General features: G+C 36.7%; 1 protein-coding gene and 1 long non-coding RNA gene across 2 annotated transcripts; both read left to right on the forward strand.

Annotated features, from left to right (window-relative positions):
* Window positions 1-6,590: 6,590 nt before the first annotated feature.
* On the forward strand, window positions 6,591-19,702 carry LOC136789662 (coiled-coil domain-containing protein 138-like). Its single transcript, XM_066990121.1, has 7 exons — window positions 6,591-6,632; window positions 7,045-7,122; window positions 8,458-8,577; window positions 15,378-15,455; window positions 15,535-15,645; window positions 19,391-19,510; window positions 19,664-19,702. The coding sequence occupies exons 1-7, from the start codon at window positions 6,591-6,593 to the stop codon at window positions 19,700-19,702; spliced, it is 588 nt and encodes a 195-aa protein (XP_066846222.1).
* Window positions 9,917-14,058, forward strand: LOC136789750 (uncharacterized). Its single transcript, XR_010828676.1, has 3 exons — window positions 9,917-9,979; window positions 10,059-10,169; window positions 13,934-14,058. It is a non-coding gene; the product is annotated as an uncharacterized lncRNA (long non-coding RNA).
* Window positions 19,703-20,180: the final 478 nt, after the last annotated feature.

The raw sequence follows: 20,180 nt of genomic DNA on the forward strand, positions 1-20,180 counted from the left end.
TAGGGCACTGGACTATTTTTTGTCTTACAGATAATAGCATTATCCAAAAGTTTTGGAAGCAAAATCCTACTTTTAGTTGTCTAAGCTATTGCTCGAACAGCCATGCAGAGTTGAATTTTGTATTTTGGAAGGCCAAGCAGTCCTGCCACAAATCAAAGTAGTTTGTGTTAGCGTTTGAGGAAGCTGAATGTAGATGGCCATTAAGATACTTATAATTAGTCAGCTATTGTGTAACACTACAATTAAAAACAAAACCTAAGCATATCTGCAGAGGAAAGAATTCTAGTTCACTATAAATCGATAATTTCATATGTTTTGAAGCCGTTTCAACATTTTTTTTCCTTGGCATAGAGAGAGCGTTCAGCACAGGAGCAATATGCACTGGAACTTCAGAGACGAGAATATTTTCTAGTTCAGCGAGAAACATTGCTTGACAGACGTGAAGCAGCTTTGGCTGCAATAAAACATGCTGAGAAAGAAGTTCAGGCAAGATTTGGAATTATAAATAAGGTACAATAACTTATGTAATGATTCTTATTGCTCCCCATATATTTTAACTTGCTTGTAGTTTTCTTAAGTCATCACGTGTTTGCTGGATATAATGCTTATTTCTTTAAAGCGTTTGAAACCCCAAAATGAAAGATGGAGAATAAAAAGTAACAAACTGTTGTTAGGGTGTTTGGTGTGGTTTCCAGTTCAAAATGGTGCATTTAATTGTGGGATGTGTAGGTACATTTTCCTGTTAAAATCTGGAAATTAAGATAATTTGTTTCTAAATCTGCAAAAATTATATGACCTTTATTAGAGAAAAAAATTGTGATGAATCTCTAATTGTATGTAACTTAAATGATTATATTTGCATCAGCTCTTTCTGAAGTAGATTTTCTTGGGAAGGCTTTAAGACACATTGAGATTTTATGACATAATAAATTGCAAAGAGTATTTCTGGAAAAAAAAAACACTCGAAGTTCAACCGAACGTGGGGGCTGTGGCAAGAAATGAAATGGTATGATTTTGGTGTAAGAGGAGGTAATTATTGACACCGTTCTTGCAGGGACTTGCTATTGAATGTAGCTCTTGTAAAAAGTTTTGGTTGTTATTCTGAAGGTTGCCAAGAGAAGTGCTTTAATATATGTACTCTGCGTCTAAACCATAAGATCAGAATATAAATTCCTTTGAGGTGTGCATATGAACCTTTCCCACAAGCCATTGAGGGAGTATGTAGATACAGGAAAAAAAGGGAAAAAGGTGTCAGGGGAGCAGGACCTCAACTTTCAATAGGGAAGGAATGTGTTAAGATAGATGGTTCAAATCCGTAAAAGTGATTTTAAAGATGTCTTTAGAAAAAACACAAGTGGCTTTAAAAGTGTCACACAGGTTAGAGAAGTGTTGAAAAGCCAGGAGCAGTTAGTGGTTATCTGTAAAAACTTGTGGAGGTCAAGTGGAGTCAACTAGAAAAATCTGATGCCGTTCTTTTCAAATGGGAAAGAGTTACACAGCCATCAACTTAATGTTGGTTCTCAGCTAAATAAATAAATATATGTCCTGGCAAGCTATGAACAAACCATGCGAAGTGCCATGCCAAAAACACTGCAGTAAATGGCAACGAGCTTGTGTTAATCCTAAATTGTCAAATCAGTGTGATTTCCATTAGGACAAGGTAACAGGCATGGCTAGTAGAGGAGTACTAGTTATATGTATGTCTAGACTTTGCTGTATTGTTTCTGGTACAGTTTTACGTGGCGTTTTCATAATCATATTAGAAAAGTATGACAGCTGAAATAAGGTTGGTGGTAAGGTGTAGTGAGACAGTGTTTCACAGCTGAAGGAATGTACATAGTAGATTCTGGAATAGTCTCTTTTGGGTCCAGTATTGGGTGTTTTCAGTGAGAAGTGTGATGGTGAGAAAGAGCACGCTTGTTAAACTTGATGCGAATAGCAAGCGAGGGAGAATTTCAAGCATGCTGAAAAAGAAGGTTAGGATTAAAATTGATCTTGACAAATTGAAGAGGTAGTAGGTCTGAGAAAAGCGCAATGCTTCAGAGGCAAGAGTGTGCAGTATTGCATTTGAACAGAAATATCATCTGTACACATGCAGGGTGATGAACAAATGCAGGGACACGTGAACATGCCAATCTTTGGCTACATAAAAGGCTGCCACAAAGAGAAAGAAAGTAATCTTTTTTTTTTCCATGTCTGTGATAGAAGTAGTGGCAGGGTAAGTATGAGGAAAAACTAGATTAAAACAAAAGAAGTCAACCACTGGGTCAGAGAGGTCAGTAAGACTGGTGCTTCCAGTATTTGCAGGTCTTCAGAACAGACTAGACAAACATTTGGCAGGAATGAAGTGATACAGTTGATTATGATATGGATGGTACCCGATTTAATAATGGAATTGGATGGTTTAGACATCCTGGCACCACCTACAGCAACCCAGTGGCCTGTGCAATTATTGCCAAATCCCTGAAGCACTGTGAAATTATCGTCAAAACCCCGAATATGCAAGCCCTATGGCTCCCATTTTTCTTTCTGTTTCTTCTTACTACGTGGTGTGGATGTTGCTTTCTTCACTACTGGTTGTATGTGCAGATTGGACCATGCAGAATTACAAATTTGATCTTTGGAAGTTTGTCCTATTATTTTAACAGTAAAATGGAACTTAGTTGAGAATTATTTCTAAAATACGCTCTTGTTAATCATGCTTTAACATTTGATATTTCTATAGCAACATGATACCGAAATGAACCGAATGAAAGAAACCTTGAGAGGAGTGGCTGAGGAAAATAGTAGACTGAAGTCATCATTTAACTCTGTGATGGATGAGAATGATTCCCTAAAAAAACAGGCAAGATTAATTATTTCCTGTTATTAGTAGCTTTAGAAGTTACAGTCAACAATTTTAAACGTTTGAACAAGTTGTTTGCAAAATTGCTGATTTTGTTTCTGTAAGACAAGAATTGTGTGAATGGTTGTAATTACTTTCTGCTTCATTTTCTAGCACGTGAAATTTAGTCTCTCAGATCTTTTCCAGTATTAAAGAAATTAGAGTTAGTCCTCTGACCCTGTAGCAACAGGTGATTTTAGGAAAGACTAACCATATCCTTTGAAGCAAACTGAGATTGGATAGAGAGAAAGTATTTTATAATGGAAGCCACCCTGTGCTGAATTGCTCTGCTGATTCTATTAAATAAAAAGTAGTATGTGTATTTCTAATTCCATGATTACTCAGTATCTTCAGTTATTTTTGAAAGTGTTAATTAAAGGAATATTTTCTCTGTTCTTAAAGACACGCTGAGACAGTGGTTCACAATAATACAGAGTTAAAGTTTTCTTCTCACTTGACTTAAATCTGACCTAAATGCTGACAGGCAAATTGCTACGTAAACTCTTTTGACCATTGCTCCTTCAGTGAATTGCAGTTCTGATGCTCTTGAGTCTGATGAAAATCATCTGCTTCCTAGTCTGAGTAAAATCTTTGTCCTTCTCTTTTGTGCAAACTGAAGTATTCACAGAGGACTTACATGATGATCGGGATGTTTGTTGTATCCATAGAGTACGTTACTTATATTTAAATGGAGGTTATAGTTTGCCTCGTATTCTTTTCTCACAGAGCATGGTCAGTAAGAGTGTCATTCTTGCAAGAAGAAAACTTTCACCCTCTCTATTTCCAAGGCCATTAGACCATTCTTGAAACATGCACTCCATTTTTTGTGTCATTTCTTTATGAGGAGTAATCAAATACGTAGTGCCTATATCCCTAAAGAGGTATTGTGCTTATTCTTCCCCTGTAAGCGGAAAGGTTGGGCCGCAAGTCAACAAAGAGCCACGACTATTTTATTTATCCAGGCAGAGGTTGCCTGGAGAGGTTGAGGAGTCCCCGTCCTTGAAGATCTTCACAAGCTGCCTGGACGTGGTCCTGGGCAGCCTGCTCTGGGTGGCCCTGTTTAAACAAGATGGTTGGACCAGATGGTCTCCAGAGGTCCCTTCCCACCTCGGCCATCCCGTGATTTGTTGAGGAAGTGGACAGTGATTTTGTTTCTATCACTGTCCATGCTGAGAAGAAAAAAATTGAACTTTTAATCATTTAGCAATCACATCAAATGATTTCAGTGTGATGGTTAAGTCAAAAAGTGAGTTTTGAATCTACAGCTATTTGAATGGTTTTTGATTCTTTCAGTTAAGTGACGCGAACGAACAGAACAAGAAGTTAGATGATGGAGCAAGAAGCATGCAAGCTCAGTTAGATAATTTAAAGGTAAGGTTTCTTCTTACAGGTACCTTCTTCTGTTATAGTTATGCAAGCCTTATAAAGCATTGTGTAATGTAGTTTGGAGAAATTGAGAATCTTGATTCAAATTTTTTCTCGCAAAACCTTTCACTTGTAATTCTGCTGTCCCTGACTGTTTTGAAAGTTTATGGTCAGTTTCAAGCCACCTTGCTCCTGCTCCATCCCAAGCTGAGCAAGCCTTTCCTAGGCTTGGTTAACTCTAAAGGTTCGGCCTTTTCAATGGAAGTAGTTGAGCAGTCCGCTTGGAGCCTATCTGTAGCATTTTTCTTTGTTGATGAGATCGTTTCTATATTTACCACTAAAGTCCTTTTTGCAGCATGATAACAGTCTGAGAGCGAGGCTTAAGAAAATGTAGCGGATGGCTGAATTGTTAGTGCAAAAGACAGCACTTCTGAACAAGGCGCTATTTTCACATAGAAGATTCTCACAGTTTCTGAGAAAAGGAACGTTATTTTCTGAAAACATTTGTTTTATACTCAGCTTCAAAGCCTCAGTGTTGTTTTTTTTTTCAGAATCTGCTGGCATATATTTAATTATATTACAAATTTCCTGTGAGGGGGAGAAAAGACACATTCCTTGGTTTCTTTTTCAAGACGCACAGGTTTTTGACTGTTACAAGTAATTGTCATTTCAGTTTTCCTTTGTTGCTGTTTTTTGTCTGTTTTTGCTTATAATTTAATGGTATGTCCTGGTATTAAATTATATTATTAAATTATGTTATAAAATATTATATTAAAAGATAACTATGTTGAGTTTCACAAGGTTTGTTTTTTTTTTTCCAATTCAATGAAATGTAACAAGTATTGGATACATTCCTGGACATTGCAGGACAGGTGTTTAAGTACAGGTGAACTAAAGCGTCTTAACTATCATCAGTGAATGGTTAGAATATTTGAAAGATTCAAGAAAGAGAGAATTGGGCATGTTTGTGGTTAAAATGGATGCTAAGAAGAAAAGCTAAGTGTAAACAAAAGCTTTGACACTTGTTTTCATTCACAGTTCTTTCCCACATGTGACTTAACTGAGGAATGTACAATTGAGAAGATCTAGGTATTTTCTGGAAAAAAATAAGATCCATAGGCTGTACGCCGTGGCTCCCATTTTCTTTCTATTTCTTCTTACTACGTGGTGTGGATGTTGCTTTCTTCACTACTGGTTGTATGTGCAGATTGGACCATGCAGAATTACAAATTTGATCTTTGGAAGTTTGTCCTGTTATTTTAACAGGAAAATGGAACTTAGTTGAGAATTATTTCTAAAATACGCTCTTGTTAATCATGCTTTAACATTTGATATTTCTATAGCAACCTGGTACCGAAATGAACCGAATGAAAGAAACCTTGAGAGGAGTGGCTGAGGAAAATAGTAAACTGAAGTCATCATTTAAGTCTGTGATGGATGAGAATGATTCCCTAAAAAAACAGGCAAGATTAATTATTTCCTGTTATTAGTAGCTTTAGAAGTTACAGTCAACAATTTTAAACGTTTGAACAAGTTGTTTGCAAAATTGCTGATTTTGTTTCTGTAAGACAAGAATTGTGTGAATGGTTGTAATTACTTTCTGCTTCATTTTCTAGCACGTGAAATTTAGTCTCTCAGATCTTTTCCAGTATTAAAGAAATTAGAGTTAGTCCTCTGACCCTGTAGCAACAGGTGATTTTAGGAAAGACTAACCATATCCTTTGAAGCAAACTGAGATTGGATAGAGAGAAAGTATTTTATAATGAAAGCCACCCTGTGCTGAATTGCTCTGCTGATTCTATTAAATAAAAAGTAGTATGTGTATTTCTAATTCCATGATTACTCAGTATCTTCAGTTATTTTTGAAAGTGTTAATTAAAGGAATATTTTCTCTGTTCTTAAAGACACGCTGAGACAGTGGTTCACAATAATACAGAGTTAAAGTTTTCTTCTCACTTGACTTAAATCTGACCTAAATGCTGACAGGCAAATTGCTACGTAAACTCTTTTGACCATTGCTCCTTCAGTGAATTGCAGTTCTGATGCTCTTGAGTCTGATGAAAATCATCTGCTTCCTAGTCTCAGTAAAATCTTTGTCCTTCTCTTTTGTGCAAACTGAAGTATTCACAGAGGACTTACATGATGATCGGGATGTTTGTTGTATCCATAGAGTACGTTACTTATATTTAAATGGAGGTTATAGTTTGCCTCGTATTCTTTTCTCACAGAGCATGGTCAGTAACAGTGTCATTCTTTCGAGAAGAAAACTTTCACCCTCTCTATTTCCAAGGCCATTAGACCATTCTTGAAACATGCACTCCATTTTTTGTGTCATTTCTTTATGAGGAGTAATCAAATACGTAGTGCCTATATCCCTAAAGAGGTATTGTGCTTATTCTTCCCCTGTAAGCGGAAAGGTTGGGCCGCAAGTCAACAAAGAGCCACGACTATTTTATTTATCCAGGCAGAGGTTGCCTGGAGAGGTTGAGGAGTCCCCGTCCTTGAAGATCTTCACAAGCTGCCTGGACGTGGTCCTGGGCAGCCTGCTCTGGGTGGCCCTGTTTAAACAAGATGGTTGGACCAGATGGTCTCCAGAGGTCCCTTCCCACCTCGGCCATCCCGTGATTTGTTGAGGAAGTGGACAGTGATTTTGTTTCTATCACTGTCCATGCTGAGAAGAAAAAAATTGAACTTTTAATCATTTAGCAATCACATCAAATGATTTCAATGTGATGGTTAAGTCAAAAAGTGAGTTTTGAATCTACAGCTATTTGAATGGTTTTTGATTCTTTCAGTTAAGTGACGCGAACGAACAGAACAAGAAGTTAGATGATCGAGCAAAAAGCATGCAAGCTCAGTTAGATAATTTAAAGGTAAGGTTTCTTCTTACAGGTACCTTCTTCTGTTATAGTTATGCAAGCCTTATAAAGCATTGTGTAACGTAGTTTGGAGAAATTGAGAATCTTAATTCAAATTTTTTCTCGCAAAACCTTTCACTTGTAATTCTGCTGTCCCTGACTGTTTTGAAAGTTTATGGTCAGTTTCAAGCCACCTTGCTCCTGCTCCATCCCAAGCTGAGCAAGCCTTTCCTAGGCTTGGTTAACTCTAAAGGTTCGGCCTTTTCAATGGAAGTAGTTGAGCACTCCGCTTGGAGCCTATCTGTAGCATTTTTCTTTGTTGATGAGATCGTTTCTATATTTACCACTAAAGTCCTTTTTGCAGCATGATAACAGTCTGAGAGCGAGGCTTAAGAAAATGTAGTGGATGGCTGAATTGTTAGTGCAAAAGACAGCACTTCTGAACAAGGCGCTATTTTCACATAGAAGATTCTCACAGTTTCTGAGAAAAGGAACGTTATTTTCTGAAAACATTTGTTTTATACTCAACTTCAAAGCCTCAGTGTTGTTTTTTTTCAGAATCTGCTGGCATATATTTAATTATATTACAAATTTCCAGTGAGGGGGAGAAAAGACACATTCCTTGGTTTCTTTTTCAAGACGCACAGGTTTTTGACTGTTACAAGTAATTGTCATTTCAGTTTTCCTTTGTTGCTGTTTTTTGTCTGTTTTTGCTTATAATTTAATGGTATGTCCTGGTATTAAATTATATTATTAAATTATGTTATAAAATATTATATTAAAAGATAACTATGTTGAGTTTCACAAGGTTTTTTTTTTTTTTCCAATTCAATGAAATGTAACAAGTATTGGATACATTCCTGGACATTGCAGGAAAGGTGTTTAAGTACAGGTGAACTAAAGTGTCTTAACTATCATCAGTGAATGGTTAGAATATTTGAAAGATTCAAGAAAGAGAGAATTGGGCATGTTTGTGGTTAAAATGGATGCTAAGAAGAAAAGCTAAGTGTAAACAAAAGCTTTGACATTTGTTTTCATTCACAGTTCTTTCCCACATGTGACTTAACTGAGGAATGTACAATTGAGAAGATCTAGGTATTTTCTGGAAAAAAAATAAGATCCATAGGCTGTACGCCGTGGCTCCCATTTTCTTTCTATTTCTTCTTAATACGTGGTGTGGATGTTGCTTTCTTCACTACTGGTTGTATGTGCAGATTGGACCATGCAGAATTACAAATTTGATCTTTGGAAGTTTGTCCTATTATTTTAACAGTAAAATGGAACTTAGTTGAGAATTATTTCTAAAATACGCTCTTGTTAATCATGCTTTAACATTTGATATTTCTATAGCTATATATGACAGAAATGAACCGAATGAGAGAAACCGTGATAGAAGTGGGTAAGGAAAATAGCACACTGAAGTCATCGTATAACACTGTGATGGATGAGAATGAATCCCTAAAAAAACAGGCAAGATTAATTATTTCCTGTTATTAGTAGCTTTAGAAGTTACAGTCAACAATTTTAAACGTTTGAACAAGTTGTTTGCAAAATTGCTGATTTTGTTTCTGTAAGACAAGAATTGTGTGAATGGTTGTAATTACTTTCTGCTTCATTTTGTAGCACGTGAAATTTAGTCTCTCAGATCTTTTCCAGTATTAAAGAAATTAGAGTTAGTCCCCTGACCCTGTAGCAACAGGTGATTTTAGGAAAGACTAACCATATCCTCTGAAGCAAACTGAGATTGGATAGAGAGAAAGTATTTTATAATGGAAGCCACCCTGTGCTGAATTGCTCTGCTGATTCTATTAAATAAAAAGTAGTATGTGTATTTCTAATTCCATGATTACTCAGTATCTTCAGTTATTTTTGAAAGTGTTAATTAAAGGAATATTTTCTCTGTTCTTAAAGACACGCTGAGACAGTGGTTCACAATAATACAGAGTTAAAGTTTTCTTCTCACTTGACTTAAATCTGACCTAAATGCTGACAGGCAAATTGCTACGTAAACTCTTTTGACCATTGCTCCTTCAGTGAATTGCAGTTCTGATGCTCTTGAGTCTGATGAAAATCATCTGCTTCCTAGTCTCAGTAAAATCTTTGTCCTCCTCTTTTGTGCAAACTGAAGTATTCACAGAGGACTTACATGATGATTGGGATGTTTGTTGTATCCATAGAGTACGTTACTTATATTTAAATGGAGGTTATAGTTTGCCTCGTATTCTTTTCTCACAGAGCATGGTCAGTAACAGTGTCATTCTTGCGAGAAGAAAACTTTCACCCTCTCTATTTCCAAGGCCATTAGACCATTCTTGAAACATGCACTCCATTTTTTGTGTCATTTCTTTATGAGAAGTAATCAAATACGTAGTGCCTATATCCCTAAAGAGGTATTGTGCTTATTCTTCCCCTGTAAGCGGAAAGGTTGGGCCGCAAGTCAACAAAGAGCCACGACTATTTTATTTATCCAGGCAGAGATTGCCTGGAGAGGTTGAGGAGTCCCCGTCCTTGAAGATCTTCACAAGCTGCCTGGACGTGGTCCTGGGCAGCCTGCTCTGGGTGGCCCTGTTTAAACAAGATGGTTGGACCAGATGGTCTCCAGAGGTCCCTTCCCACCTCGGCCATCCCGTGATTTGTTGAGGAAGTGGACAGTGATTTTGTTTCTATCACTGTCCATGCTGAGAAGAAAAAAATTGAACTTTTAGCAATCACATCAAATGATTTCAGTGTGATGGTTAAGTCAAAAAGTGAGTTTTGAATCTACAGCTATTTGAATGGTTTTTGATTCTTTCAGTTAAGTGACGCGAACGAACAGAACAAGAAGTTAGAAGATCGAGCAAGAAGCATGCAAGCTCAGTTAAATGATTCAAAGGTAAGGTTTCTTCTTCCAGGTACCTTCTTCCTTTATAGTTAACAAGTGAAATATAATTCATTGTTACGTTTTATTGTAGCAGAAGCATGCATTGGTAATGACACAGAAGTCTAATGATTCAGGACAAGTGGTGCGCTCACGTAAACGTGGTATGGAGAAAAATGAGACAGGAGCATCAAAAAGTGATAAGGTAAGGACTGGGCAAGGTGAAAGATCTGTTTGAAAGACTTTAGGCAGTAGAACGTTATGTATCTGCTAGAAATTAGAAAATGCTAGAAATTAGAAAAATAAAATAATTTTTATTGATTTTTTTTAGTGAGTTAATTACAGTAGGAATAGGTAGACACTATATTGGGAGAAACAGTCAACTGAAAGAATAAAGTATGTTGCTAAAAATGTCTTTTGAATTTTATATTGTGTATGTACATGTTTTTTGCTTATTTAGCTATGTTTTCTTCTTCCTCTCATGTTATCTCTCAACTATGAATTAAAATTATATTCTGCCTGCACTGTAACTGTTTTCTTCTGCTGTGTCAGAGCAAATCTTAAACTTATCCTGGTTACTGCTACAGTACAACACTGTCTTTTATGAATAAAACCAGCTGAAATGTAGTTAGAGAAGTCAGATAACAAATTTTAATTTGATAAGCCAGAGATGATTGTACTGCTGTTATACTTTGGGGAAATGGTCTTTAATGTGGGAAAGAATAAATGCAGTGTTCATATATAGTTCTAAAAGGATCACCTTGTTTTCCTTAAAATACCTTCTTGCATCACTTAATGAAATACTTTCTGTCTCCATGTTATTCCAGTCAGTAGCAAGTCCTCTGCTAGTACTCTGCCAACATTTCCCGACTGGTAATGACTTTCTCCCGCTAGAGGCTAAACTGAAATGAGAGAGAGATATTCACACCATTCTACTTGATCTATATCAGATGCCTTAAAACTGTACTGTCTCTATATAGCCAACATATTTCTCTGTGTACGTAGGTTTTAGCATACTTTAGTCGCAAGTGATATATGAGCAGCATCAGTAGTTATAATTCTGAGTGAAGAGAAGAACAGTTGTCTGAAGGTAGATACAAGAAGACCTGTGAAGGTTTTAAAGAGCTGTTTGTGCAGCCTGTCTTCAGGAACCTCTGGATACCTTTCACAGAGTTTTTCTGTACAGTTGTAGTAGAGGGACAGAATGACAATGTCATGAAGTCTTTATTCTTCTAACGGTGCTACTTACACAGTTAAAATTTAGCATAAGTAGATTGTATGAAATAAAGCAAAGGAGTGTATCACATGTATCAAAATGAGGATTTCCACATGCACAGATCATTAAGCCATTGAGGGAGGATGCACAAGCCATTGAGGGAGTATGTAGATACAGGAAAAAAAGGGAGAAAGGTGTCAGGGGAGCAGGACCTCAACTTTCAATAGGGAAGGAATGTGTTAAGATAGATGGTTCAAATCCATAAAAGTGATTTTAAAGATGTCTTTAGAAAAAACACAAGTGGCTTTAAAAGTGTCACACAGGTTAGAGAAGTGTTGAAAAGCCAGGAGCAGTTAGTGGTTATCTGTAAAAACTTGTGGAGGTCAAGTGGAGTCAACTAGAAAAATCTGATGCCGTTCTTTTCAAATGGGAAAGAGTTACACAGCCATCAACTTAATGTTGGTTCTCAGCTAAATAAATAAATATATGTCCTGGCAAGCTATGAACAAACCATGCGAAGTGCCATGCCAAAAACACTGCAGTAAATGGCAACGAGCTTGTGTTAATCCTAAATTGTCAAATCAGTGTGATTTCCATTAGGACAAGGTAACAGGCATGGCTAGTAGAGGAGTACTAGTTATATGTATGTCTAGACTTTGCTGTATTGTTTCTGGTACAGTTTTACGTGGCGTTTTCATAATCATATTAGAAAAGTATGACAGCTGAAATAAGGTTGGTGGTAAGGTGTAGTGAGACAGTGTTTCACAGCTGAAGGAATGTACATAGTAGATTCTGGAATAGTCTCTTTTGGGTCCAGTATTGGGTGTTTTCAGTGAGAAGTGTGATGGTGAGAAAGAGCACGCTTGTTAAACTTGAAGCGAATAGCAAGCGAGGGAGAATTTCAAGCATGCTGAAAAAGAAGGTTAGGATTAAAATTGATCTTGACAAATTGAAGAGGTAGTAGGTCTGAGAAAAGCGCAATGCTTCAGAGGCAAGAGTGTGCAGTATTGCATTTGAACAGAAATATCATCTGTACACATGCAGGGTGATGAACAAATGCAGGGACACGTGAACATGCCAATCTTTGGCTACATAAAAGGCTGCCACAAAGAGAAAGAAAGTAATCTTTTTTTTTTTCCATGTCTGTGATAGAAGTAGTGGCAGGGTAAGTATGAGGAAAAACTAGATTAAAACAAAAGCAGTCAACCACTGGGTCAGAGAGGTCAGTAAGACTGGTGCTTCCAGTATTTGCAGGTCTTCAGAACAGACTAGACAAACATTTGGCAGGAATGAAGTGATACAGTTGATTATGATATGGATGGTACCCGATTTAATAATGGAATTGGATGGTTTAGACATCCTGGCACCACCTACAGCAACCCAGTGGCCTGTGAAATTATTGCCAAATCCCTGAAGCACTGTGAAATTATTGTCAAACCCCGAATATGCAAGCCTTATAAAGCATTGTGTAACGTAGTTTGGAGAAATTGAGAATCTTAATTCAAATTTTTTCTCGCAAAACCTTTCACTTGTAATTCTGCTGTCCCTGACTGTTTTGAAAGTTTATGGTCAGTTTCAAGCCACCTTGCTCCTGCTCCATCCCAAGCTGAGCAAGCCTTTCCTAGGCTTGGTTAACTCTAAAGGTTCGGCCTTTTCAATGGAAGTAGTTGAGCAGTCCGCTTGGAGCCTATCTGTAGCATTTTTGTTTGTCGATGAGATCGTTTCTATATTTACCACTAAAGTCCTTTTTGCAGCATGATAACAGTCTGAGAGCGAGGCTTAAGAAAATGTAGTGGATGGCTGAATTGTTAGTGCAAAAGACAGCACTTCTGAACAAGGCGCTATTTTCACATAGAAGATTCTCACAGTTTCTGAGAAAAGGAACGTTATTTTCTGAAAACATTTGTTTTATACTCAACTTCAAAGCCTCAGTGTTGGTTTTTTTTTCAGAATCTGCTGGCATATATTTAATTATATTACAAATTTCAAGTGAGGTGGAGAAAAGACACATTCCTTGGTTTCTTTTTCAAGACGCACAGGTTTTTGACTGTTACAAGTAATTGTCATTTCAGTTTTCCTTTGTTGCTGTTTTTTGTCTGTTTTTGCTTATAATTTAATGGTATGTCCTGGTATTAAATTATATTATTAAATTATGTTATAAAATATTATATTAAAAGATAACTATGTTGAGTTTCACAAGGTTTTTTTTTTTTTTCCAATTCAATGAAATGTAACAAGTATTGGATACATTCCTGGACATTGCAGGACAGGTGTTTAAGTACAGGTGAACTAAAGTGTCTTAACTATCATCAGTGAATGGTTAGAATATTTGAAAGATTCAAGAAAGAGAGAATTGGGCATGTTTGTGGTTAAAATGGATGCTAAGAAGAAAAGCTAAGTGTAAACAAAAGCTTTGACATTTGTTTTCATTCACAGTTCTTTCCCACATGTGACTTAACTGAGGAATGTACAATTGAGAAGATCTAGGTATTTTCTGGAAAAAAAATAAGATCCATAGGCTGTACACCGTGGCTCCCATTTTCTTTCTATTTCTTCTTACTACGTGGTGTGGATGTTGCTTTCTTCACTACTGGTTGTATGTGCAGATTGGACCATGCAGAATTACAAATTTGATCTTTGGAAGTTTGTCCTGTTATTTTAACAGGAAAATGGAACTTAGTTGAGAATTATTTCTAAAAGATTATTTCTAAAAGCTCTTGTTAATCATGCTTTAACATTTGATATTTCTATAGCAACCTGATACCGAAATGAACCGAATGAAAGAAACCTTGAGAGGAGTGGCTGAGGAAAATAGTAAACTGAAGTCATCATTTAAGTCTGTGATGGATGAGAATGATTCCCTAAAAAAACAGGCAAGATTAATTATTTCCTGTTATTAGTAGCTTTAGAAGTTACAGTCAACAATTTTAAACGTTTGAACAAGTTGTTTGCAAAATTGCTGATTTTGTTTCTGTAAGACAAGAATTGTGTGAATGGTTGTAATTACTTTCTGCTTCATTTTGTAGCACGTGAAATTTAGTCTCTCAGATCTTTTCCAGTATTAAAGAAATTAGAGTTAGTCCCCTGACCCTGTAGCAACAGGTGATTTTAGGAAAGACTAACCATATCCTCTGAAGCAAACTGAGATTGGATAGAGAGAAAGTATTTTATAATGGAAGCCACCCTGTGCTGAATTGCTCTGCTGATTCTATTAAATAAAAAGTAGCGTGTGTATGTCTAATTCCATGATTACTCAGTATCTTCAGTTATTTTTGAAAGTGTTAATTAAAGGAATATTTTCTCTGTTCTTAAAGACACGCTGAGACAGTGGTTCACAATAATACAGAGTTAAAGTTTTCTTCTCACTTGACTTAAATCTGACCTAAATGCTGACAGGCAAATTGCTACGTAAACTCTTTTGACCATTGCTCCTTCAGTGAATTGCAGTTCTGATGCTCTTGAGTCTGATGAAAATCATCTGCTTCCTAGTCTCAGTAAAATCTTTGTCCTCCTCTTTTGTGCAAACTGAAGTATTCACAGAGGACTTACATGATGATCGGGATGTTTGTTGTATCCATAGAGTACGTTACTTATATTTAAATGGAGGTTATAGTTTGCCTCGTATTCTTTTCTCACAGAGCATGGTCAGTAACAGTGTCATTCTTTCGAGAAGAAAACTTTCACCCTCTCTATTTCCAAGGCCATTAGACCATTCTTGAAACATGCACTCCATTTTTTGTGTCATTTCTTTATGAGAAGTAATCAAATACGTAGTGCCTATATCCCTAAAGAGGTATTGTGCTTATTCTTCCCCTGTAAGCGGAAAGGTTGGGCCGCAAGTCAACAAAGAGCCACGACTATTTTATTTATCCAGGCAGAGATTGCCTGGAGAGGTTGAGGAGTCCCCGTCCTTGAAGATCTTCACAAGCTGCCTGGACGTGGTCCTGGGCAGCCTGCTCTGGGTGGCCCTGTTTAAACAAGATGGTTGGACCAGATGGTCTCCAGAGGTCCCTTCCCACCTCGGCCATCCCGTGATTTGTTGAGGAAGTGGACAGTGATTTTGTTTCTATCACTGTCCATGCTGAGAAGAAAAAAATTGAACTTTTAGCAATCACATCAAATGATTTCAATGTGATGGTTAAGTCAAAAAGTGAGTTTTGAATCTACAGCTATTTGAATGGTTTTTGATTCTTTCAGTTAAGTGACGCGAAAGAACAGAACAAGAAGTTAGAAGATCGAGCAAGAAGCATGCAAGCTCAGTTAAATGATTCAAAGGTAAGGTTTCTTCTTCCAGGTACCTTCTTCCTTTATAGTTAACAAGTGAAATATAATTCATTGTTACGTTTTATTGTAGCAGAAGCATGCATTGGTAATGACACAGAAGTCTAATGATTCAGGACAAGTGGTGCGCTCACGTAAACGTGGTATGGAGAAAAATGAGACAGGAGCATCAAAAAGTGATAAGGTAAGGACTGGGCAAGGTGAAAGATCTGTTTGAAAGACTTTAGGCAGTAGAACGTTATGTATCTGCTAGAAATTAGAAAATGCTAGAAATTAGAAAAATAAAATAATTTTTATTGATTTTTTTTAGTGAGTTAATTACAGTAGGAATAGGTAGACACTATATTGGGAGAAACAGTCAACTGAAAGAATAAAGTATGTTGCTAAAAATGTCTTTTGAATTTTATATTGTGTATGTACATGTTTTTTGCTTATTTAGCTATGTTTTCTTCTTCCTCTCATGTTATCTCTCAACTATGAATTAAAATTATATTCTGCCTGCACTGTAACTGTTTTCTTCTGCTGTGTCAGAGCAAATCTTAAACTTATCCTGGTTACTGCTACAGTACAACACTGTCCTTTATGAATAAAACCAGCTGAAATGTAGTTAGAGAAGTCAGATAACAAATTTTAATTTGATAAGCCAGAGATGATTGTACTGCTGTTATACTTTGGGGAAATGGTCTTTAATGTGGGAAAGAATAAATGCAGTGTTCATATATAGTTCCAAAAGGATCACCTTGTTTTCCTTAAAATACCTTCTTGCATCACTTAATGAAATACTTTCTGTCTCCATGTTATTCCAGTCAGTAGCAAGTCCTCTGCTAGTACTCTGCCAGCATTTCCCGACTGGTAATGACTTTCTCCCGCTAGAGGCTAAACTGAAATGAGAAAGAGAGATATTCACACCATTCTACTTGATCTATATCAGATGCCTTAAAACTGTACTGTCTCTATATAGCCAACATATTTCTCTGTGTACGTAGGTTTTAGCGTACTTTAGTCGCAAGTGATATATGAGCAGCATCAGTAGTTATAATTCTGAGTGAAGAGAAGAACAGTTGTCTGAAGGTAGATACAAGAAGACCTGTGAAGGTTTTAAAGAGCTGTTTGTGCAGCCTGTCTTCAGGAACCTCTGGATACCTTTCACAGAGTTTTTCTGTACAGTTGTAGTAGAGGGACAGAATGACAATGTCATGAAGTCTTTATTCTTCTAACGGTGCTACTTACACAGTTAAAATTTAGCATAAGTAGATTGTATGAAATAAAGCAAAGGAGTGTATCACATGTATCAAAATGAGGATTTCCACATGCACAGATCATTAAGCCATTGAGGGAGGATGCACAAGCCATTGAGGGAGTATGTAGATACAGGAAAAAAAGGGAGAAAGGTGTCAGGGGAGCAGGACCTCAACTTTCAATAGGGAAGGAATGTGTTAAGATAGATGGTTCAAATCCATAAAAGTGATTTTAAAGATGTCTTTAGAAAAAACACAAGTGGCTTTAAAAGTGTCACACAGGTTAGAGAAGTGTTGAAAAGCCAGGAGCAGTTAGTGGTTATCTGTAAAAACTTGTGGAGGTCAAGTGGAGTCAACTAGAAAAATCTGATGCCGTTCTTTTCAAATGGGAAAGAGTTACACAGCCATCAACTTAATGTTGGTTCTCAGCTAAATAAATAAATATATGTCCTGGCAAGCTATGAACAAACCATGCGAAGTGCCATGCCAAAAACACTGCAGTAAATGGCAACGAGCTTGTGTTAATCCTAAATTGTCAAATCAGTGTGATTTCCATTAGGACAAGGTAACAGGCATGGCTAGTAGAGGAGTACTAGTTATATGTATGTCTAGACTTTGCTGTATTGTTTCTGGTACAGTTTTACGTGGCGTTTTCATAATCATATTAGAAAAGTATGACAGCTGAAATAAGGTTGGTGGTAAGGTGTAGTGAGACAGTGTTTCACAGCTGAAGGAATGTACATAGTAGATTCTGGAATAGTCTCTTTTGGGTCCAGTATTGGGTGTTTTCAGTGAGAAGTGTGATGGTGAGAAAGAGCACGCTTGTTAAACTTGAAGCGAATAGCAAGCGAGGGAGAATTTCAAGCATGCTGAAAAAGAAGGTTAGGATTAAAATTGATCTTGACAAATTGAAGAGGTAGTAGGTCTGAGAAAAGCGCAATGCTTCAGAGGCAAGAGTGTGCAGTATTGCATTTGAACAGAAATATCATCTGTACACATGCAGGGTGATGAACAAATGCAGGGACACGTGAACATGCCAATCTTTGGCTACATAAAAGGCTGCCACAAAGAGAAAGAAAGTAATCTTTTTTTTTTCCATGTCTGTGATAGAAGTAGTGGCAGGGTAAGTATGAGGAAAAACTAGATTAAAACAAAAGCAGTCAACCACTGGGTCAGAGAGGTCAGTAAGACTGGTGCTTCCAGTATTTGCAGGTCTTCAGAACAGACTAGACAAACATTTGGCAGGAATGAAGTGATACAGTTGATTATGATATGGATGGTACCCGATTTAATAATGGAATTGGATGGTTTAGACATCCTGGCACCACCTACAGCAACCCAGTGGCCTGTGAAATTATTGCCAAATCCCTGAAGCACTGTGAAATTATTGTCAAACCCCGAATATGCAAGCCTTATAAAGCATTGTGTAACGTAGTTTGGAGAAATTGAGAATCTTAACTCAAATTTTTTCTCGCAAAACCTTTCACTTGTAATTCTGCTGTCCCTGACTGTTTTGAAAGTTTATGGTCAGTTTCAAGCCACCTTGCTCCTGCTCCATCCCAAGCTGAGCAAGCCTTTCCTAGGCTTGGTTAACTCTAAAGGTTCGGCCTTTTCAATGGAAGTAGTTGAGCAGTCCGCTTGGAGCCTATCTGTAGCATTTTTGTTTGTCGATGAGATCGTTTCTATATTTACCACTAAAGTCCTTTTTGCAGCATGATAACAGTCTGAGAGCGAGGCTTAAGAAAATGTAGTGGATGGCTGAATTGTTAGTGCAAAAGACAGCACTTCTGAACAAGGCGCTATTTTCACATAGAAGTTTCTCACAGTTTCTGAGAAAAGGAACGTTATTTTCTGAAAACATTTGTTTTATACTCAACTTCAAAGCCTCAGTGTTGGTTTTTTTTTCAGAATCTGCTGGCATATATTTAATTATATTACAAATTTCCAGTGAGGGGGAGAAAAGACACATTCCTTGGTTTCTTTTTCAAGACGTACAGGTTTTTGACTGTTACAAGTAATTGTCATTTCAGTTTTCCTTTGTTGCTGTTTTGTTTGCTTATAATTTAATGGTATGTCCTGGTATTAAATTATATTATTAAATTATGTTATAAAATATTATATTAAAAGATAACTATGTTGAGTTTCACAAGGTTTTTTTTTTTTTTCCAATTCAATGAAATGTAACAAGTATTGGATACATTCCTGGACATTGCAGGACAGGTGTTTAAGTACAGGTGAACTAAAGCGTCTTAACTATCAGCAGTGAATGGTTAGAATATTTGAAAGATTCAAGAAAGAGAGAATTGGGCATGTTTGTGGTTAAAATGGATGCTAAGAAGAAAAGCTAAGTGTAAACAAAAGCTTTGACATTTGTTTTCATTCACAGTTCTTTCCCACATGTGACTTAACTGAGGAATGTACAATTGAGAAGATCTAGGTATTTTCTGGAAAAAAATAAGATCCATAGGCTGTACGCCGTGGCTCCCATTTTCTTTCTATTTCTTCTTAATACGTGGTGTGGATGTTGCTTTCTTCACTACTGGTTGTATGTGCAGATTGGACCATGCAGAATTACAAATTTGATCTTTGGAAGTTTGTCCTGTTATTTTAACAGGAAAATGGAACTTAGTTGAGAATTATTTCTAAAATACGCTCTTGTTAATCATGCTTTAACATTTGATATTTCTATAGCAACCTGGTACCGAAATGAACCGAATGAAAGAAACCTTGAGAGGAGTGGCTGAGGAAAATAGTAAACTGAAGTCATCATTTAAGTCTGTGATGGATGAGAATGATTCCCTAAAAAAACAGGCAAGATTAATTATTTCCTGTTATTAGTAGCTTTAGAAGTTACAGTCAACAATTTTAAACGTTTGAACAAGTTGTTTGCAAAATTGCTGATTTTGTTTCTGTAAGACAAGAATTGTGTGAATGGTTGTAATTACTTTCTGCTTCATTTTCTAGCACGTGAAATTTAGTCTCTCAGATCTTTTCCAGTATTAAAGAAATTAGAGTTAGTCCCCTGACCCTGTAGCAACAGGTGATTTTAGGAAAGACTAACCATATCCTTTGAAGCAAACTGAGATTGGATAGAGAGAAAGTATTTTATAATGGAAGCTACCCTGTGCTGAATTGCTCTGCTGATTCTATTAAATAAAAAGTAGTATGTGTATTTCTAATTCCATGATTACTTAGTATCTTCAGTTATTTTTGAAAGTGTTAATTAAAGGAATATTTTCTCTGTTCTTAAAGACACGCTGAGACAGTGGTTCACAATAATACAGAGTTAAAGTTTTCTTCTCACTTGACTTAAATCTGACCTAAATGCTGACAGGCAAATTGCTACGTAAACTCTTTTGACCATTGCTCCTTCAGTGAATTGCAGTTCTGATGCTCTTGAGTCTGATGAAAATCATCTGCTTCCTAGTCTCAGTAAAATCTTTGTCCTCCTCTTTTGTGCAAACTGAAGTATTCACAGAGG

Source organism: Anser cygnoides, chromosome 1 (assembly GCF_040182565.1).
Source record: "Anser cygnoides isolate HZ-2024a breed goose chromosome 1, Taihu_goose_T2T_genome, whole genome shotgun sequence".
Classification (NCBI taxonomy): domain Eukaryota; kingdom Metazoa; phylum Chordata; class Aves; order Anseriformes; family Anatidae; genus Anser; species Anser cygnoides.

Excerpts from the sequence above, each read along its gene's own strand:
- LOC136789662 (XM_066990121.1), top strand. The coding sequence starts at position 6,591 with ATGAGGAGTAATCAAATACGTAGTGCCTATATCCCTAAAGAG. Across the intron at positions 8,578-15,377 it reads ATGAATCCCTAAAAAAACAG|TTAAGTGACGCGAAAGAACA; the intron begins GCAAGATTAATT and ends TGATTCTTTCAG. Across the intron at positions 19,511-19,663 it reads ATGATTCCCTAAAAAAACAG|CACGTGAAATTTAGTCTCTC; the intron begins GCAAGATTAATT and ends TTCATTTTCTAG.